Raw genomic sequence first — 18,606 nt, 5'->3', positions numbered from 1 at the left:
TAAGGCCATCACATGGAGGCAGAGAAGTTACCAGGAGAAAGAGAGAGGCTCAACATCACTTAAGTCACTGAATCTGGTGGCCTCTGAGCCAGCGAATAAATAGGCTCTCGCCCTGGACTTCCTGGTTATGCAACCAATGAAGTTTCTTAGAGCTGGAGTTACGTTTCTGTCATTGACCAACTGGGGGCTTGGGTCTGGCCGGATCTGGGTCATGTGCTTGTGTCTATAATAAAAGAGATGGGTTATTGAGATTGGTAGGCCACAATAAAACAGGGTTAGAGTGGAGGGAGAGTTTCCAAAAGAAGTTAGTGCTGCACAGAAGAAAGCAATAATAACGTCCAGACAAGTATTGAAATAGTCAGTTATCAAATAAATGGGGGTTTTATCCAGTTCTATTAGCCTTTACAAATCAATTGCCAAAAATTAAGTATACAGAAAATAATTGAGAAAGTTGTATATATTAAATTTTGTCCCCTACAAATAATAGTCATATTTTTAATGCACGTGAGATATTTATAAAAACAACAAATATTCAGGCACAAAAGAAAATCTGGCCGGGCATGGTGGCTCACGGTTAGCCTGTAATCCTAACACTTCAGGAGGCCGAGACAGAAGGATTGCTTGAGCCCAGAAGTTCAAAACCAGCTTGGGCAACAGAGTGAGATCCTCGTCTCTACAAAAAAAGTAAATTAAGGCCAGGCGTGGTGGCTCACGCCTGTATTCCAGCACTTTGGGAGGCCAAGTCAGGCAGATCACGAGGTCAGGAGATTAAGACCATCCTGGCTAACACGGCAAAACCCTGTCTCTACTAAAAATACAAAAAGTTAGCCAGGTGTGGTGGCACGTGCCTGTAGTCCCAGCTACTCAGGAGGCTGAGGCAGGAGAATCGCTTGAACTCGGGGGGCAGAGGTTGTAATGAGCCAAGGTCACGCCACTGCATTCCAGCCTGTGCCACAAAGCAAGACTCCATCTCAAAAAAAAAAGAAAAAGAAAAACAAAGTAAATTTAAAAAAAATTAGCTGGGTGTAATGGTGCGCACGTATAGTCCCAACTACTTGGGAGGCTGAGCTGGGAGGACTTGAGCCCAGGAGGTCGAGGCTGTGGTGAGCTGTGATCATCCCACTGCATTTCAGCCTGGGTGACAGAGCAAGACCCTGTCTTAAAAAAAAGAAAAAGAAAATCTCAAGAAAGTTCAAATCTGATAAATAGTACAGTTTCAATATCCCTAATCCAAAACTTGGAAATCCAAAATGCGTAAAATCCAGAACTTTTTGAGGACCAACATGATGCTCGAAGGAAACGCTTATTGGAGCATGTTGAATTTCAGATTTTTGGATTAGGGATGCTCAGCTAGTAAGTGTATAATGCAAATATTCCAAAATCCAAAAAAATCCAAAATTAAAACATTTCTGGTCCAAAACATTTGGGATAAGGATATTCAACCTGTATAAGTTATATTATCTGATTACAATACAATAAAGTTAAAAACCCATAATAAGAGTTTAATGAGGCCGGCGCATTGGCTCATGCCTGTAATCCCAGCATTTTGGGAGGCCGAGGTGGGCTGCTCATTGGGAGACGGAGGTTGCAGTGAGCCGAGGTCGAGTCACTGCACTCCAGCAAGGGCAACAGAACGAGACTCCATCTCAAAAAAAAAAAAAAAAAAAAAAGAGAGAGAGAGAGTTTAATGAAAATGAAATGCAACTATTTTAATTAAAATTACTTTTATAAAAGTTTATAAAGTAAAAATAACATTTATATAAGAAAGCAACTGCTTGGGAAATTTTTTTTATTTTAAGGCAAAACCAGGGAAAATGTCTACTAGTCTATAGAACATATGCAGTAGCTCTGAAAACTTTATGGAAGAGCAGAACATATTTATCTGAGTTGAACATTTATCATGAATCAAGTGAAAATAAAATGATGAAAGAAACAATTATCACCACATCATATGGGAAATGGATAATAGTGACATGCGAGTAACAGGTCTTTACTCACCATTTACCACAGAACATTCCAGACAGGTTAAAGTTAAATACACACATGCATACACACTCACACAACCATTTTTTAAAACCACAACAGAAGAATATAAAAGCGTATGCTCCCCCTATCTACGGAGACATTGGTGTCAGGACCAAGTGTGGGTTTCAGGGCAGACAGACCTCTGAGTTTCAGTCCCAGCCGTGGTGCTTACTCAAGTACTTAACATTTCTGAGCTTAGTCTCCTGTCTATGTAATGTAGGTGAAAATACCCAGTTCGCAAGAATCAAAGCCACTATGTGGTCCACACTTTCAGCCTCTATAGTGGACTTACCCAGGCTGGGTGCTGGGGCAGCAAGAGCAAAACAAACAAGATCCCTGCTCTCCAGGAACAAATGGTCCCTGGGAGAAATGGCCTGAGCCAGGCGACCACACAAGCATGTAGTCAAAGAAAAGTGCAGGAGGCTACGAGAACTCAAAACATCTTGAAAATGTGTAAACATCTGTATATGAGCATAGAAAAGCAATACAGTGAAAGGCCATTTTATAGTAAATATGAAAATAATAATATCAATATATCTAACACTCTGATAAAAATACTTAAGAAAGCCCATATACCAGGTCATGTCCACTGGCACAGGGCTGACAAAATTCAACCAAACCACAAAGAGTGCTTATGCTATCAAACCCTTTCAACCAGCAATTAGAAAGAAAGAAACAAAAGAAGGAAGGAAGGAGGGAAGGAAAAGGGAAAGGGAAAGGGAAGGGAAGGAGGAAAAAGAGAAGGAAGGAAGGGAGGGAGGGAGGAGGAGAGATGAAAGAAAGAAAGGAAAAGAGAGAAGGAAAGAGAGAGGAAGGGAGGAAGGGAGAAAGAAAAGAGAAAAACTGTTTATATAGACATGTTTTTACCTGCGATATTTGTAAGCACATGACACTAAAAACAGCCCAAATCCTGACTGTGAACCATTACATTGCAGACTATGCAGGTTCATGGAAAAGGTTTTATCAAATCATATTACATGAGAAAGTTGATCACAAGATATTATGTGCACTTCAAATCCAACTAGACACAAAAGTTGCCGGAGGATCTGAAAACCAGGGAAGTAGTAGACAGGCCATGTTATATCAGTGGAGCTGTGCGTATTTGCTATTAGTCTGACTTTTCTGTTTACCTTGCACTGTAACATTGGATAAATATTCTATACCAAATTTCTAAGGAGGATTGATTTTTAAGGGGCCATTCATCATTCCACCCAAATAAGCTCAGCATCGCCAGGTCATCTTCCTTGGGCTCAGCCTGCAGTTTCCAAGGAAGCAAGAGAAGGTGTGTGCAGGGCAGAGGCCAGCAGGGCCGGCAGACAGGGCTCCTCCTACAGAAGCAGCTGCCCATGGGCCCCTGGCCTGGCAAGGCCTGGGAGCATCTTATCACATGAGCTCATGTGAAAGGCCCACGCCTCCAGATCTCCAGCAAACATATGCAGTTCCTTTCCCATCACTACCCAGCTCTGCTCCAGGGTCCATGAGCTCATTGCTGCTGGGCAAGTCCTCCTGGGGTCAGATAACCGCCAGGGGCAGCTCCTTTCCCAGCCTCCAGCCCCTGCCTTGTGCCGCCAGGAGACACAGGGCTGCCCTGATTTCCACTGTGTGGTTGCAGGCAGAACACAGAGCTCTGTGTGAGCTTAGCCTCCGTCCTGGGGGGCTGAGCCGGTTCTCTCACTCCAGCCCTGACCCCTAGTGATGGCCTGGCCTTAGTCTGTGACCAGATGGACCCCGCCTGGCCTCCAGGCCCTGCCCAGGCTGAGCTGCTGTCTTGTTTCTGTCTCTCCTGTCTCAGTCCCAGAATCTGCAGCAACCCTGAGACCAGAGGCCATCTCCCAGGTGGGTGTCAACCAGAGGAGTCATTGAGCATGGGAGAGGGGGCAGAAATGGAGGCCCTGCCCTCAGGGACCCCGGGTGGCTGGTATGAGGGGAGGTTTCTCCCAGAAGGTCAGAGCTGGTTCATTCATTCAGTCTCACACAAGAGGGCGTCCATTGTGTGCCAGGTCCTGCAGCAGTGGAGTCCCAGGTGAGTCCCAGCAGTCCTGATGTCACAGACAACTGGAGAGAGAATGTCCCCCGGCCCTGCTCTGTTCCTGTGGGCAGCGGCCCTCGTCTAGGCCTCAGGACCCTGCCCCACCCACCTCCTGTGCTCTGGCCTCAGACCACTACACACTGGCCACCGAGAGAGCTGGCGTTCTGAAACTAGAGCTCTTGCCTTCCCAAAACTTCCAGCCACAACGTTCCCAATCAGTCTGGCCTCGTCCTTTCCAGACTTCCCAGAACTTAAAGGGAAAGAATGGGAAAAAGAGACAATGAGGTCCCAGAGAAATGGCCACTGACAGATATGGCAGAGGCCCCAGGGCTCTGAACCGCTCCCCAACCCCGAAAACGGCCACAGGTGGTGGAGGAGCTGTGTCTGTTTGTCTGCCAAGCCACACACCACATTCCCATGGGAGCCCACTGCGCGCGGGGTGGAGACAGCTGTTCCTCTTGGCACATGTGCTCTCGGGGAAGCAGGGTTGCTCGCTCCCCAGCCCAGTCCCCGTGGCTCGCTGGACTTCAGTCCACTCACTCATGTGGCTGCAGCAGCCTGCTGAGCCCATGTGGCTGAGGGCAGACCATGTAGCCAGCGGGGGCCTCCACAGCCCCATCTGCAAAATGGGGCAGCTGGTCACTTTGCCAGCACCTTCTGTCTGAGGGCAGAGGCAGCCTTCCCTGCTGTGCCCTGAGGCCCGGTGCAGTGCTGGGAGTCAGTCGCTGTGCATTTACTGGGCACCTACCAATTTAGCAGGCAGTGGGCTGGGAGGTGGGGCTACTGAGGTGGACACAGGGGTTCCCTGGAGAAGCTGGTGGCGGGAGAGAAGGAAGGTTTGTTGCCACTAGGGCTGTGACAACAACATGCTCGGGAGCTGAGGGACTCCACAGCTGGATCCTGGCTGCCTGTGCTGAGCCAGGGGAGCAGCCTGTGGCAGCAACGGGCACAGTCCCATGGAGGGCAAGCCTCAGGGCTCAGCAGAGGGGGCGCACCCTGGAAAAGATTCCCAGGCCCTCTCACTTCCCTTCAGGTCCTGGACAGGCCCTTCTGCCAGAAGCACTCCTGAGGGTCACACGCTCCTCTCCAGCAACCTCACCTCCCGGGAGGTTCTCAGGGAGCAACCCAGGCACACCACCCGTCTGCCCACTGCTCTGCTGCCCATGGAACTCAAGGGGACAGACAGAAGGTGGCATGCCTGGGATCCAGGCAGGGTCTAGCATCTGGAGGTCTGGGGACAGGCTGCCCAGAGTCTGACACGACTTCTCTGACCCTGCAAAGTTTCCTCCGGTCACAGGAAGGAGCAGGGCTCCAATGTCTGAGCTCCGTCCTCTGAAGCCAGATGCCCTGTCTCCCACCCTGCAGACTCCAGGCCTTCCCCCGCCCTCCCCGGCTCAGCCACCACCCAGCTTTCTGGATTTTCTTGTAACACCTCACTCGCCACCCTGTGTCTGCAAGCTCAGTGAGGCCTGTTCTACTTGAGGAACACATTTGCATCTAATGGGGTAAGAAGGTGCTGAAGTTAGAAATATTTGCTTGATTTAGTAATGCATGTGAGCATATGTCTCATTCATTTTACCTACGTGAACGCTCCCCCTTCAGGCTGCAAGCTACGGTCAGCAACTAATTCTTTAGAGGCAGTGTGATCATTAGAATCATCTCCATCAAATGATTTTGAGTGTGATTTTTAAAGACAGCAGTGCTAGCTGTCAGCCTGGGCCCAGTCCTCGAACACTGCCCTGAGGATTTGCTTTGCTATTTCCATAGAGGAACCATCGGGGACCCCTAATTTTGCCTCTCCACATGTTGTCCCCTTTGCCTTTCTATCCATCCCTGAGGGAAGAAGGCAAGGACACCCCCAGATGTCCTCACTGTCACATCAGGGGCTGTCTGCGAGGGCAGTAGGGCTCTGGCAGAATGGTTATTCCAAGAATGGAGTGTGGTGGAGGTCAAGCAGTGGGCACCGAGGGCATGGAGATGCCTGTGGCTGATGTGTAAGCAACAGAAGCCAGCTCTGGCTGAGGGAAGTGGAAAGGAATGCATTAAAAGGGCACTGGAGGCCAAGCGTGGTGGCGCACGCCTGTAATCCCAGCACTTTGGGAGCCCGAGGTGGGTGGATCACCTGAGGTCAGGAGTTCGAGATCAGCCTGGCCAACATGGCAAAACCCCATCTCTACTCAAAATACAAAAATTAGCCATGCGTGGTGGTGCAAGCCTGTAATCCCAGCTACTCGGGAGGCTGAGGCAGGAGAATCGCTTGAAGCTGGGAGGTTGCAGTGAGCCAAGATTGCACCATTACACTGAGCAGCCAGGAAGGCTCAGGAATAACTCACCCAGGGTCAGTTGCCAATATCAAGTGTGGATCAGGTGGAGGGAGGACCTCAGTGCAGCCATTGGGGCCAGCCTTTATGTGCCAGCCTTTATCAATGACAACTCTGTCACAGAACAGTGGGTCCTACTGCCACCACCACCCTGCCCAGGAACTCCTCTTGTAGTATGATTCAGAGCATTCCCTGAAGACCTGGCTTCTCTGAGACGATGGCACCCAATTTGAAACTCAGGGCTGGTGCAACAGAATTGGGGCAGTCCAGGTCACATACCCAGGCACAGGTTGCAAGGGTGCCCAAGAAAGCAAGCACATGATGATTCGACTTCTCCAGTGGGCTGTGATGCCGGGCAGCAGCAACCATGGATGGACACGTGCCCACGTCACATGGACACTCGCCTCTACTCCTTACCACCTCTGTGGACATCGACATCCTTAATCAGCTGCTTCCTGGGAAGTTCTGAACCCTACACGACTCTAAGCTGGGGTTTTATCTCATAAATTATTTCCCCCACAAGACAAAACAGGTCATCATTTCAGGAGAACGACCTTTCTTCTCCTTGCCAAGTGTACACTGGACATCAGGGACCACCTTGGGCAATCCTCAGGAAACGTTTGTTGTGTAAGGTTACACACTGGGCCCAGAGACAATTCACACAGGCATAATGGTGGTTTTTTGAACAATTTATGGGCTTTGGGCTTAAAAGTGTTTTCTAATCCCTGTGGAGCCCAGATTGCAAAAAGTTTGTTCCCTCCAGCCCTCATCAGCATCTGGCTTGGTCATGTCCGCTTCTTACAAGTGTTTTCTGGTCATTCTCATCTTAGAAATTGACCGCTCATCAGAAGGCAGCGGGTGATGACACACTCACGGGGCAGAAGTCTGCAGAGAAGTCTCTGGCTTGGAAAATCCAGAGACACGGCTCCCTTATGGTGACTGGTAGTCCTGGATCCTAGCAAGTCCATTCCATGATCCCTTCTGGGAAGGTGCCAAGTTAGGGGGCTTCTGTAAGATACTTGGTGGTCCCTTCTATCCATAGGGAGAAACCCCCTCCTCCTTGAAGACTGTGGCCCCTATCAAATCTGAAAAAAGGTCTCCAAGACCAGACAATAGACATTCTCCTCCAGGTACAAACCAAGAAGGTGGGCTCACTGCAGGGACCCCCAGAGCAGGAAAAGAGCGGCTCACTGCTTGGAAAACCTCCATATGACCAACATTTTACCAGAGTCTAGCCAAGGCAAGCTTTTGTCCCTAGGGCAAGAATTTGGCAGCAGATCCATTTGCTCTGCAAACATCTGGTGCAGGCTCTGAGCTGAGGTTGGGGTGCTGAGCTCTTTTCTGCTGGGGAGGCCCTCTTGCTCACTACCCTGCTCACTTTCTCAGGGCTGAAGGCTCTCACTGCCCCACTCACCTGCCCTTTGACAGCCAGATGGAGAGCTGTTGATTCCCCCAGGGAAGCAAGCCTATTTGTGGAGGACCTGTCTTTTCTTTTTGGCAAGCGGGGGAAAGGAGGAATGAACTCTGACGTCATGGACTGCGTAGGACAGTGGGGTTGGAGGCCATCTGGAGCAGGTGCTGGCAGGACCCCTGGGAAGGGGAAGGAGGGCAGCTGGCTCATCAGATGGGGGTGTCCTGGGGTCAAAGACTCATGGTACAACGAGGTTAAGCTTTCCTGGAATCTCTGGCCCGTGAAGGATGAATGACGCTTCCTTGGCCTCCAGCTCCTCCAGTACTCCAGTCCAGCCCCATGGGTGCAGGACTCCTGGAGGAAGGTAGCAAGCTCAAGGAGACCTGGCCATGCCCCGGCCTCTGTGTGCTCTGAGGGGCTGCACCACTAAACAGTCCTGGGGAGTTTCGGGGGCTGTGGGGGTCCTCTCACCCAAAAGTATGAGTGTACATGCAGTGACATTCAGATCTCTCTTCTGCCTCAGCTGTCTCCTGCTGTGTTTGGCCAGGGAGAGGTTGGAAGCCTCTTATCAGGCCCCAGATTCACTCTGCCCTGTCTAGAAGACAAGGACAGTGTTTTTCTAATTACAGGTGGTGAAACTGAGGGCCCAAAGCAGTGACAGGACTTGGCCAGTGTCCCGCAGCAATTTCCCTGCCTGAACTCAAGACCCGCTCACTGCCTGTTTAGTGTCTTCTCTGAGAAATTATGCAGCTGGAAGGGGGCCCCGGGATAAACAATTGCAGAGAAACAGATGGGCGGCTCTGCAATCCTCCCCTCCGGTGTGCCTGAGAGCCCTCCACTGCAGCCCTGGGGCCAGGAGGCGGCGCTGCTTCTCGGGGCTCCTGTTCCTCCCTCCTGGGGACCTAGGCTGGACAGTCCTGTCTTAGCTGCTCCTTCCCCAGCCTCCCAGCAGCCCTTCCACACGCCTTTCTCCCACCAGGCATCCTGACCAGGGCCCACTCTCATTTTCTATCACATCCTTATTCCTGGCCAGACATCGCCTGTCCCAAGGAAGGGCCCCTCTCCAGTAGGTGTCAGAGTCGCACCTTGCCCTTCCGGGAGGAGGGAAAGAGTGAAAAGGGGCCCACAAAATGGGGTCCCGCCCTTCAGAGGGCCAGAAGGGAGAAAATGGTCCCACCCATGCAACTCTCCGACGCTGAAGGCCCTGCATACCCCCAGCCTACTGTGGCAGAGCTGATACCCTGGACTCACCCATGCAACTCTCTGACACTGAAGGCTCTGCACGCTTCAGGCTGGCTCTGCCTCCCACTTCCTGCTCCCTCCCACCTCCCCCACACCTAGCTGACCCCCTTCCCCTTGCCTCATCTTCAGGCACCCCCAATAAGCTCACTTGCCCTTCCCACCCCCAAGAGCTCAGCAGGCTCCCCTCTCTCCATCACACCCCCCACCTCCAGAACACCATCGACCTTAGAATTGCCTCTCCCTAGTCTGCCTCCTCTGGGCACCCCTGCCTGAAGCACTCCACCCTCCCGAGGTCTGGGCACATGGGGTTCTGCAGTCTCATCGGCCTCCCCTGCCCTCTGTGTTGCCCTTTGGTGAGGCCTCTCATTTGGTTTTTCTCAAACAGCACCCCTCTAGGCCTGACTCTAGTACATTCCACTGTTAGCCTGGTTTTCTATCGAGGTTTTCCTCTTCTCTTCCCTTCTCTTCCTGTGTTTCCAGGCTCAGCACAGACTTTTCCTTCTCCAGGAAGCCCACCCTGCTAGTCCAGGCTGGAGGAGGAGCCCTCCTTGGGTGGCCTCAGCCTGACCTGTCCCCTTCCCTGTCATTGTCCTTTTCAGCCTACAAAGCTCATGTCTGTCTGCTAGGGGGTTCTTCCCGGCTGGATGGAACCCTGCAGGCTTCAGGGATGCTCAGTAGATACCGGGAGATCAGCGAGATCAGTGAGAACGACATGATTCCTTACAGAATTACCGTGGCCTTGGGGCCTTTTCTCCCTCTTTTGCCGTTAGGAGGAAATTTAAAATTGAGCAGTCAATAAAATGACTTGAATAGCTCATATTCAGCTGCTCAGTGAGTTCAACTTTCCCAGGCCATGCCCCTGGGGCCTGGGGCAGAAGAAGCAGACTTCGTAAGGGAAAAGCAACAAAAAGGGAGCTGAGTTCCAAATCTAGGCTCAGGAGGAAGAGTGGGCGTCCTCTGCAGCTCCCCAGGCAAGGAAAGCAAAGGGAGAGGGGAAACCTTCATCTCCAAGGCAGTTATGTGCTGATGGCACACCTCCCGGTGGCCCCTCCAGCCCAGGCCTCTGACTCTTACCCACCCTGCCTCCCAGGCCCCAGCTAAGCAGAAGCTGCTCCACAGCCTGCCCCCCGGGAAGCCTCCCTCTGCAGATGACCAACACCCAGTGGTCAGGAGTGGCAGCTCACCAGATTTCCCTTCCAAAGATGGGAAGGTGAGTCCAGGGAATCGGCTCTGCCACAGTAGGTTGGGGGTGTCAGTTTTATTAATTTAGCCTCAAACAGAGAGGAGACCTAGATAGTCAATCACCTGGACGCGAATGTGTCTAGGAACACAGAAGACAGGAAGGACCAACCTAAGGACGTTCAGACAGAAGGAAGTAGCCATGAACAGCGGAAGATTTCCTTAATAAGGGGCTTTAGAGGATGTACTGCTGGCCCCTGGAAACCAGCCCAGTGCTTGACTCTAGAGTCAGTCTGTGTGGCTCTGCCTGACTCTTTAAACAGGTATAAAGAAAGCAAGTGTCAGAGAAGTTCCAGATGGTAACATCCTTCTTTGCACAGCAGGCAAAAAGCAGAGGGAACTTTCACAGCCCACCTGGATACCCCTCCCTATTCTGCTTTCTGGTTCCTCTTCCTTTCTCCTCAAATGAAAGAGTGGTGCCACTCTATGGGTGTTAGCACGGAGAGGAATTGGGGGGCTGCGTGGAGGTGGTGACTCAATTCACCAGAATCCACAGAAGGTGCCCTGTTGATGTCTGGATCTTCCTGGAGATCAGGAAACTTTGCTGCCCCAAACTCAGACCTCAGGTGTTAGCTGTTTCCTAAGCAAAGGGACCTGTGGAGTGGTTGCTCCAATGTTGTGAGTCAGGGTATGAGAGTGGGAAGGGGTAGCCTGAGAAAGGTGCCGACAGAGCAGACCATGATGCGGCTGCCTTAGCAGCTCTGGGACCAGGCTCACTACCACGGAGGGAAGAGGGAGGCTTGGAGGGAACCTGGTTCTCCAAGCCCCTCTTCACTCCAGTTGCCTTCCTGCCTCAGGCACAGCTTCCTCTCCCTGGAAAAGCTCGTCTGGGCTACTGTCTCCCCAGAATCGCCTTCACGCCTGGGGACAGCCACTGCACTCCTGCGGCAACATTTGTTCTCTCTCCAGCCTGCGTCCTGCTCAGCAGCAGCCAGTCATAGATTCCTGCTCTTCAATCAATTCGGGGGATCTGGGCTTCTCCGCCTCTGCGGCCCATACCGCAGTGCCCAAATGCCCACCACACTCCTTAGTGTCCAAGGGACCGAGAAGCCCAGTGCAAGGAGAGCAAGTTCGTGAGTGGTAGGGATATGTGGCCATGTCCTGAGAGCCACGGGGACCTCTCTACAGTCAAAAACGGGAAGTTGACCACCTGTCAAGGCTGGCAGAGGCTGGACTGGGCCGCTGGCTAGGAAGCTCTCTCCCCAGCCTGTGAAAGTGCACAGGATACTGGAGCGGGCTTCCCCCAGCAGCGGATCCTCGCGTGGGTGCAGGCAAGGTCAGGTGCGCATTGTTCCCACAGAGGGAGTTCACCAGCGGAGTCAGACCCAGGGACGTTCTGTGTGGCCGAAACCGGCTGAACGTGAACCTAGAGCAGTAACTGGCGAGCACACGATGCCGCGGAGCACACGCATGAGCATGAATATCTTGGTTCCGCGCTCGCAGTCCCCTCGTTCCCGCCTTGCGCTCAAACACTCAGGCTGGCGACACCCCTGCACTCTCCAGTGTGGAAGACTTGCGCTCCCCACTGCGGCCCAGGCGAACCCCGCTCTCCCTGCGCCTCCCACCCCAGTCCTCCAACCCCATCCTCTGCCTCCCCAACCTAACGACGTCGCTGTGGTCTGCGCTCCCGCCCTGACCGGCAGGTGAAAGGCGGAGCTGCAATGCCATCCCGCGGCTGTCAGGTGCCCAGGGAAGAGTTTGGCGACAAGCAGGGCTGCGTGGATTTCGGGCAGCGCCAACTTTCTGCCTGTATGACTTTGGGCAAGTGACTTCATTCCTCTGAGCCTGTCTTTGCACCTGCAAAGAGGGCTACGTATCCCTTCCAGGTAGAGTAAGCGCGATGAGGACCTAGTGGGTGCACAGGGCACCAGGCGCACCGATGCTCGGCAGGCCAGGGCGCGCGCTCGCTGCAAATGGAGTTCCCCTGTGCGCGCAGCTCTGCAGCTCCAAGTGCAGCCCGGAGCGAGCCCGCCGAGCCGCGGGATCCCTCCGGGGTGGGATAAGGGAGGGGAGCCCCCGCGGCCCCCTCCCGGCCCTCGGCGCGGCCGCGTGCGTGGTGTCATTGGCCCGGGCGGCCCGGTGGGCGGGAGGATGACATCAGCGGCAGGTTGGATTATAAAGGCGCGAGCAGAGTCACGGGCTCAGAGCGCACCCAGCCGGCGCCGCGCAGCACTGGGACCCTGCTCGCCCAGCAGCCCAGCCAGCCTGCTCCGCATCCGCCTGCTGGTCTGCCCGCCGACCTGCGCGCCCTCGCTGCCGCCCGTGTGCGCCCCTCGACCCCAGCGGCACCATGCATCTCTCCCAGCTGCTGGCCTGCGCCCTGCTGCTCACGCTGCTCTCCCTCCGGCCCTCCGAAGCCAAGCCCGGGGCGCCGCCGAAGGTGGGTGCTGTCGTGGGGACGCCGAGCCTGGGAGAGGCGTGGGAGGCTGGGGGCTTGGAGAATGCGGCGCGCAGGACCCAGGAGAGAGGGAAGGCAGGCGGCTGTCTCCTCCGAGATGCGCGTGGGCGAGAGCCGGGGAGCCCTCGAAGCGCGGATTCGGGGGTCCACTTCTCCAGCCTCCGGAGAACATCGGCCCATGCGCAGCCCCCTACCCCAGTGTGGCCTGCCCGGCGAGCAGCAAAGGGAGGGCAGGGGGCTTCCGGAGGGAGCGGCGAAGGCGGCCGCGTGGCAGGTGGATGCGGGGCCAAGCTGGCCGGCATCGGTGGGGGCGGCTCTGGGCTTGGGAGGGACACCCCGCGCCGGCGGGCGCGTGGGGCTGGAGCATCAGAGTCCCCCGTGCTGCAGCCGCGTGTCCCTTCACCTGCCCGCTCTTTCCTCGGACAGGTCCCGCGAACCCCGCCGGGAGAGGAGCTGGCCGAGCCGCAGGCTGCGGGCGGCGGTCAGAAGAAGGGCGACAAGGCTCCCGGGGGCGGGGGCGCCAATCTCAAGGGCGACCGGTCGCGACTGCTCCGGGACCTGCGCGTGGACACCAAGTCGCGGGCAGCGTGGGCTCGCCTTCTGCAAGAGCACCCCAACGCGCGCAAATACAAAGGAGCCAACAAGAAGGGCTTGTCCAAGGGCTGCTTCGGCCTCAAGCTGGACCGAATCGGCTCCATGAGCGGCCTGGGATGTTAGTGCGGCGCCCCCTGGCGGCGGTGAGTACGGCCCACCCGACGCCCAGCCCCAGCCCCAGCCCGACCCGGGACCGCCCGCCGCCCAGCCGGCCTTCGGAGGCGCGCGAGCCGGCTTTGCTCAAGTTGTGCTAGGCGTTTGCCAGCCGCCCCCTTTATTATCCCACTTTACAGACAAAGAAAGCGAAGGATAAAGTGATCGGGGAACTTTGGCAAGGTCAGAAACGGCTCAGCCTGGTTGAACCCACCTGGCTTCTTCTGGAGAAGCAGAAACAGGCTTGGTGGTGTCTCACCCACCCCTGAACCGTAGCTGAACTAGCAGCACTGGCCCCGATTGGCCAGCTGGTGGGGGGATTGAGAGGAGATCATGGGTTTGTGGGAGCAGAGAAGGAAGGTTACACCCACAAGTCCAGGGGACATCGATCATCTGCTGGCCACCATGCCCCCTGTAGTGAGAGTAGCCCTCTGCTGGCACTGTCAGAGCGCCCTTCTGCCTGGGACACTCCGATTCCTGTCCCTTCTCTAAACCCAGGCAGTGGGCAAACTGGTCTGTCCAGGGTCCTGAGGCAGCTGCAGCCTGGTGGCTTCGGGGGTGAATCTCAGTGCTTGTGGCACTATTTCAGGGAATAGGAAAGACACTAAAGTAAATATTATTTGCCCCAGCCTCGAACTCAACACGTCCCAGAGTCCCTCACCAACCCTGTCCCGACCCAACCGGTGCTCTGGGCTCCATTTCTGGTGTGGGGTCTCATCCCGCACTAGGGCTGGAAACCTCTGCCCTACCGCCACCCCCTGCCGGGTGCCGCGTGGTGGTAATTTACTGCTGCAGAGAGCCTCACCTCTCCTCTTTCCCTCCTCTCTATTCCTGCCGCCTGCCCGTGCCCACTGAATAACATCCCAGCCTCTGACATTGACAGTCATGTGCGTTAGGATCAGGCTCACCTGGCTTTCTCGCTTTCTTGCCTCCAGCTCAGCAGCTGCCACTGCCTGTCCCACACCTTGACTGTCCCATCCCAGGCTACGGGCAAGCTGCTGTCTCCTCCCCAGAAACCCTTGTCAGTGTCGGATCTTCTCCCGGAGGGAAACAAGAGCGCCTGTCCAGCACACTGTCTCTTTTTTACAGTACAGAACACTTTTTCAGTTTGTGAACCCATTCACCTCTCCATATTGAACAGCTTAAGGGCGAAGTGCTGGCCTAAGGCACTCTAGGACCCACTGCACCCCGAACAGACTCGTGGAAATATTTGTCAATGACCAGAGACACCAGCACACCCTAGCCCATGGCCACTGCCACCTGCCCGAGGTTTTAACCAGTGCCCTTCCTCTCTTTGCAGCCAGACCTCACTCGGCTGTGGGCCTCTCCCCAGTTCTGCAAAGGCTGTAGTTGTCTGTGATCTTGACTCTCCCCTGCACAGGGAGAAGAATGATTCTGACACTTGGGGACCAGCCTTCAGTAGCTACCCTTGGAATGCCTTTGCTCTCTTCTCTCCTGTCTAAACAACAAAGAGACGGAGTCTGAGGCCTCAAATTTTCAGTTTGATTTAAGCATCAAGTTCAAACTTTAGAACCTGAGCAAATGTCAGTGACTCTCCATTGGTTCATACCTGGAATGCGCATCCCCACAGGGGCTTTGTTCTTGGGCCTGGCTGTCTGTGGTCACCAAGTGATGGCCAAACGGGTGGTGAAAGATGCTGTGTAGGAGGAATCCACATTGCTAAGAATTCTTGACCCCTTTGATCAGGGGGGTTCAATAATCTCCTACCAGCTCTCTTAGCATAGATGAACACTTACCGTCAACACCTTCAACACCAGCTTACACCCAACACCAGCTGTTTTATTATTATTTGGGAAGGGCGGTGTGGATTTATTATTTGGGTTTTTTTAATGAAAAATAAAAACCCCACCCTCACTGCCCCCCATTCCCAGTGAGAGGGCAGAACATCATTCCTGCAGGCTCCTGGTGACGATGCCCAGGATATATCACTGGGCGTAAAGAGAAAGACAGCTTAGATTTTTCACATTAATGAAAACTCTTTGAGGTTGTGGCCGTTTCTCCACACAGTGGGTGACCTGGGCTCTAAGCCACTGTAATGATGGTGGTTGATGGTTCTAGGTATTGATTGTAAAATGCTAATGACAGAGACTGGGTGTAGGTGAAACCTGAATGAACACTTTGCCCCTGGGGCCCAGCAACATCACAGACAGCTGTCATCTGTGTAAACTCACGGCAGAGCCACAGAAGGGAGTGGGGGAGGGTTCATCAAGCCATTCTGGCCCAGGTCCCCTCTGTGCATGCTGTCCTTTGGGAGGGCACTGAACGCCCCAGAAGGCCACCTTCCTTGGGCCCCGGGGCACCCACACACCCATTAGCAGGGAGTTTACCCTAACAACACTCAACTCAGAGCCCATGATTGTGCATTTCCCCAAGGCTGGTGTGAGACACCATTTCCTCTGCTCCTGAAGGGCACCTGGACCCAGACCCTTTCCTCTGCACAAACAGCTAGGGAAGGAGGTGCTGTTTACTGGGGGGCAGCTGTGACCCAGACACTGCCGATGCCCGATCCGAGGCTCCCTGTTGAATCTGAAAGCCAGCCCTAGGAGGTGGCTATTATCCAATTTTATGGGTGAACACTCCCAGCTATCCAGGGTCATCCAGGGACCCAACGTCAGAGTAGAGATTTGAGCCCAGGATTCCTGATCCTGAGATGTCTCTCTTCTCCTTCCATCCACGGTCACTCAGACACATGAACCCCGGGCGAGCACTGACTGAGGGTTTGCGTTGTAGCAAAAAAGGGATGGGAGATTTTCCATTCTCTTTCTCTCACTGCGCTTCCCTGAGTGCCAACGGCAAGGCCTGTGGTTAGACTGGGGGAAGAAGGAGGGCTGCAGACACGCTGGTTCCACTTGTACTGGGGCAGCAAAGCAGAAGGGGCCTGGGGAGTGCACAATGGGGGGCTCCTCCCCTCTGCAGGAAGGCCTGGTTGGGGGGGTGGCGGAGGTAGGGGAACATCCCTCAAGCTGCTGGGAGAAGGGGAGGAAAGGTTCTAGAACCACCCTGCCTGCTAGGATTTCTCAGCTAAGGGGCCAGAACTGAGCGTCCCGTGTTCACTCTGTGTTTCAGGATCGGGAACTGGCTCCGTTGTGCTGAGGTCATCTTTGGTCATCAGCCTCCAGCATCTGGAAACACCTCCAACGCAATGTGGCTTTTACATTTCTTTCTTTCTTTTTTTTTCCTGGTACTGGGAATACACAACACCAGCTGTTTTATTATTATTTGGGGAGGGGGTTGTGATTTTATTATTTGTTTTTTTAAATGAAAAATAAAAAGTTATATATTATATATATATTATATACATGAAACACACACACCTACACCGACTTGATGACAAGGGACAGTTTTTAAGAGACTGACAGAACCAGCTGTAAAACATTGCTGTTTGTAAATTCATGTCATGCATAAATGTATTTATGTTGTAAAGCTATTTATATTGTTTATAAAGAGATATTTATAAAAATTTTATTTATGTAACTAAATGAAAGAAGTCAATCATTGTAATGTTTTTGTCCTAACTAGTTTAAAAAAGTAAAAAAAAAAGTCATTCCATGAATATCTTGAAAACTGTCTTTATTTACTTGTTGCCTGTATTTTTTAGGACTTAGGCTGAGAAAGAGGGAGAATGTGAAGAAAAGGCATTGCCTCCAAATAGATCTGACAGGCAGATTCCCAATTCTGGATTTATCTGTGTCAGAATCCCCTGGAGGGCTTGCTAAAAATACAGATTCCTGCCTTCTCCAAATCTGATAGGACTGGCTGTGTAAGTTTCACCCCAAGTGATTCTGACCAGCTCAGCCAGGTCAGGAAGCTCTGCTCAAACACCTGACGGCGAGGAAGTCAGATGTTATGAATTAAATTAATAACGGCCGGGCGTGGTGGCAGGTGCCTGTAATCCCAGCACTTTGGGAGGCCAAGGTGGGTGGGTCATCTGAGGTCAGGAGTTCAAGACCAGCCTGGCCAATATGGTGAAACCCCATCTCTACTAAAATTACCAAAATTGCCGGGCGTGGTGGCAGGTGCCTGTAATCCCAGCTACTCGGGAGGCTGAGGCAGGAGAATTGCTTGAACCCAGGAGGCAGAGGTTGCAGTGAGCCGAGATCACAGACGGCACCCCAATCCTGGGCAACAGAGCAAGACTCCATCTCAAAAAAAAAATTAATTTTGAATTCAGCTGACTTAGGGTCCTGTAAATTCTACTCCATCTTCTGCTGTTAGTGGAAGAAATAGCTGCTAACTCCCTCTCTGTTTGGGGGAGATTTAGAAGGCTTCTGCGTATCTTGCAGAATTGGCCAGGTCACCTTACGAATCTCAGCAACTCTGTTTTCTAGACTCGCTCACAAAGCCTAGGATGGGTAGTTTGTGCCTCATAATGAATGCCATGGTCAGCTGGGAGCCGAGACCTTGGAGAGAAGGAAAAGGCGTTATCAAATTTCATATCTGTAGTGTGCTGCGCTTTGTGGGAGGGTTGTGGGTTTTCTTTTCACTTGAAGCCACTAACAATTACATTTCCTATGCCCCATGGAGCTATGAGTGTGGAATTATGAATATAATTTAGAATTTATGAATATAATTTAGATTAGAATCTCTTCTCCTAAAACCAGCAGGAAACTTTGAAATAATTCCGAGGTACTCTCACTACATGCTTGGTTGGATGACAGCCCTGTGCAGCCTTCCCTGTCATCTGTCCCCTGTTAGGGGAAGGTGGGAACATACCCTCTTGGGCTAGTAACATCAGTGGATTGGGGGCACCCTGCTCAGGGGAATTGGGAGCAGTGTTGCCCTGTGCTCATGGGTCCGCAGGCACCGAGAGGAGTTCCAGAGGAAAACTGTCACTGGGGAGGTAGCCAGTGGCACCTGGTCTTTCTGTGGGTGTTTGAGCCCTGGGACCTTTGTTCCAGGTAGCCCTCCAGCAGCAACCTCTCAAGTGTGTGAGTAGCCAACACAGTGACATTGCCCAGGTGAGAAATCCCCTTTTAGACATGTTCCTGGCTGGGCACGGTGGCCACACCTGTAATCCCAACAGTTTGGGAAGCCGAGGCGGACAGATCACTTGAGCCCAGGAGTTCGAGACCAGCCAGGGCAACTTAGCAAGACCCCCATCTTTACAAAAAATAAAAAAATAGCTGGGCATGGTGGTGGCCACCTCTAGTCCCAGCTACTCGGGGGAAGGCTG

At 53.1% G+C, this 18,606-nt stretch overlaps 1 protein-coding gene across 1 annotated transcript; it reads left to right on the top strand.

Annotated features, from left to right (window-relative positions):
- The first annotated feature begins 12,392 nt into the window (after window positions 1-12,392).
- On the top strand, window positions 12,393-16,997 carry NPPC (natriuretic peptide C). Its single transcript, XM_003821872.7, has 3 exons — window positions 12,393-12,647; window positions 13,092-13,402; window positions 16,500-16,997. The coding sequence occupies exons 1-2, from the start codon at window positions 12,558-12,560 to the stop codon at window positions 13,380-13,382; spliced, it is 381 nt and encodes a 126-aa protein (XP_003821920.1). The 5' UTR covers window positions 12,393-12,557; the 3' UTR covers window positions 13,383-13,402; window positions 16,500-16,997.
- Window positions 16,998-18,606: the final 1,609 nt, after the last annotated feature.

The sequence above is a fragment of the Pan paniscus genome, chromosome 13, assembly GCF_029289425.2.
Source record: "Pan paniscus chromosome 13, NHGRI_mPanPan1-v2.0_pri, whole genome shotgun sequence".
Classification (NCBI taxonomy): domain Eukaryota; kingdom Metazoa; phylum Chordata; class Mammalia; order Primates; family Hominidae; genus Pan; species Pan paniscus.
This window is presented reverse-complemented; position numbering and strand designations above follow the sequence as displayed.

What these genes read in the sequence shown, in the direction of transcription:
- NPPC (XM_003821872.7), top strand. Translation starts at nt 12,558, where the DNA reads ATGCATCTCTCCCAGCTGCTGGCCTGCGCCCTGCTGCTCACGCTGCTC. An exon ending in AGCCCGGGGCGCCGCCGAAG is followed by an intron (nt 12,648 to 13,091) that starts GTGGGTGCTGTC and finishes TTCCTCGGACAG; the next exon opens with GTCCCGCGAACCCCGCCGGG.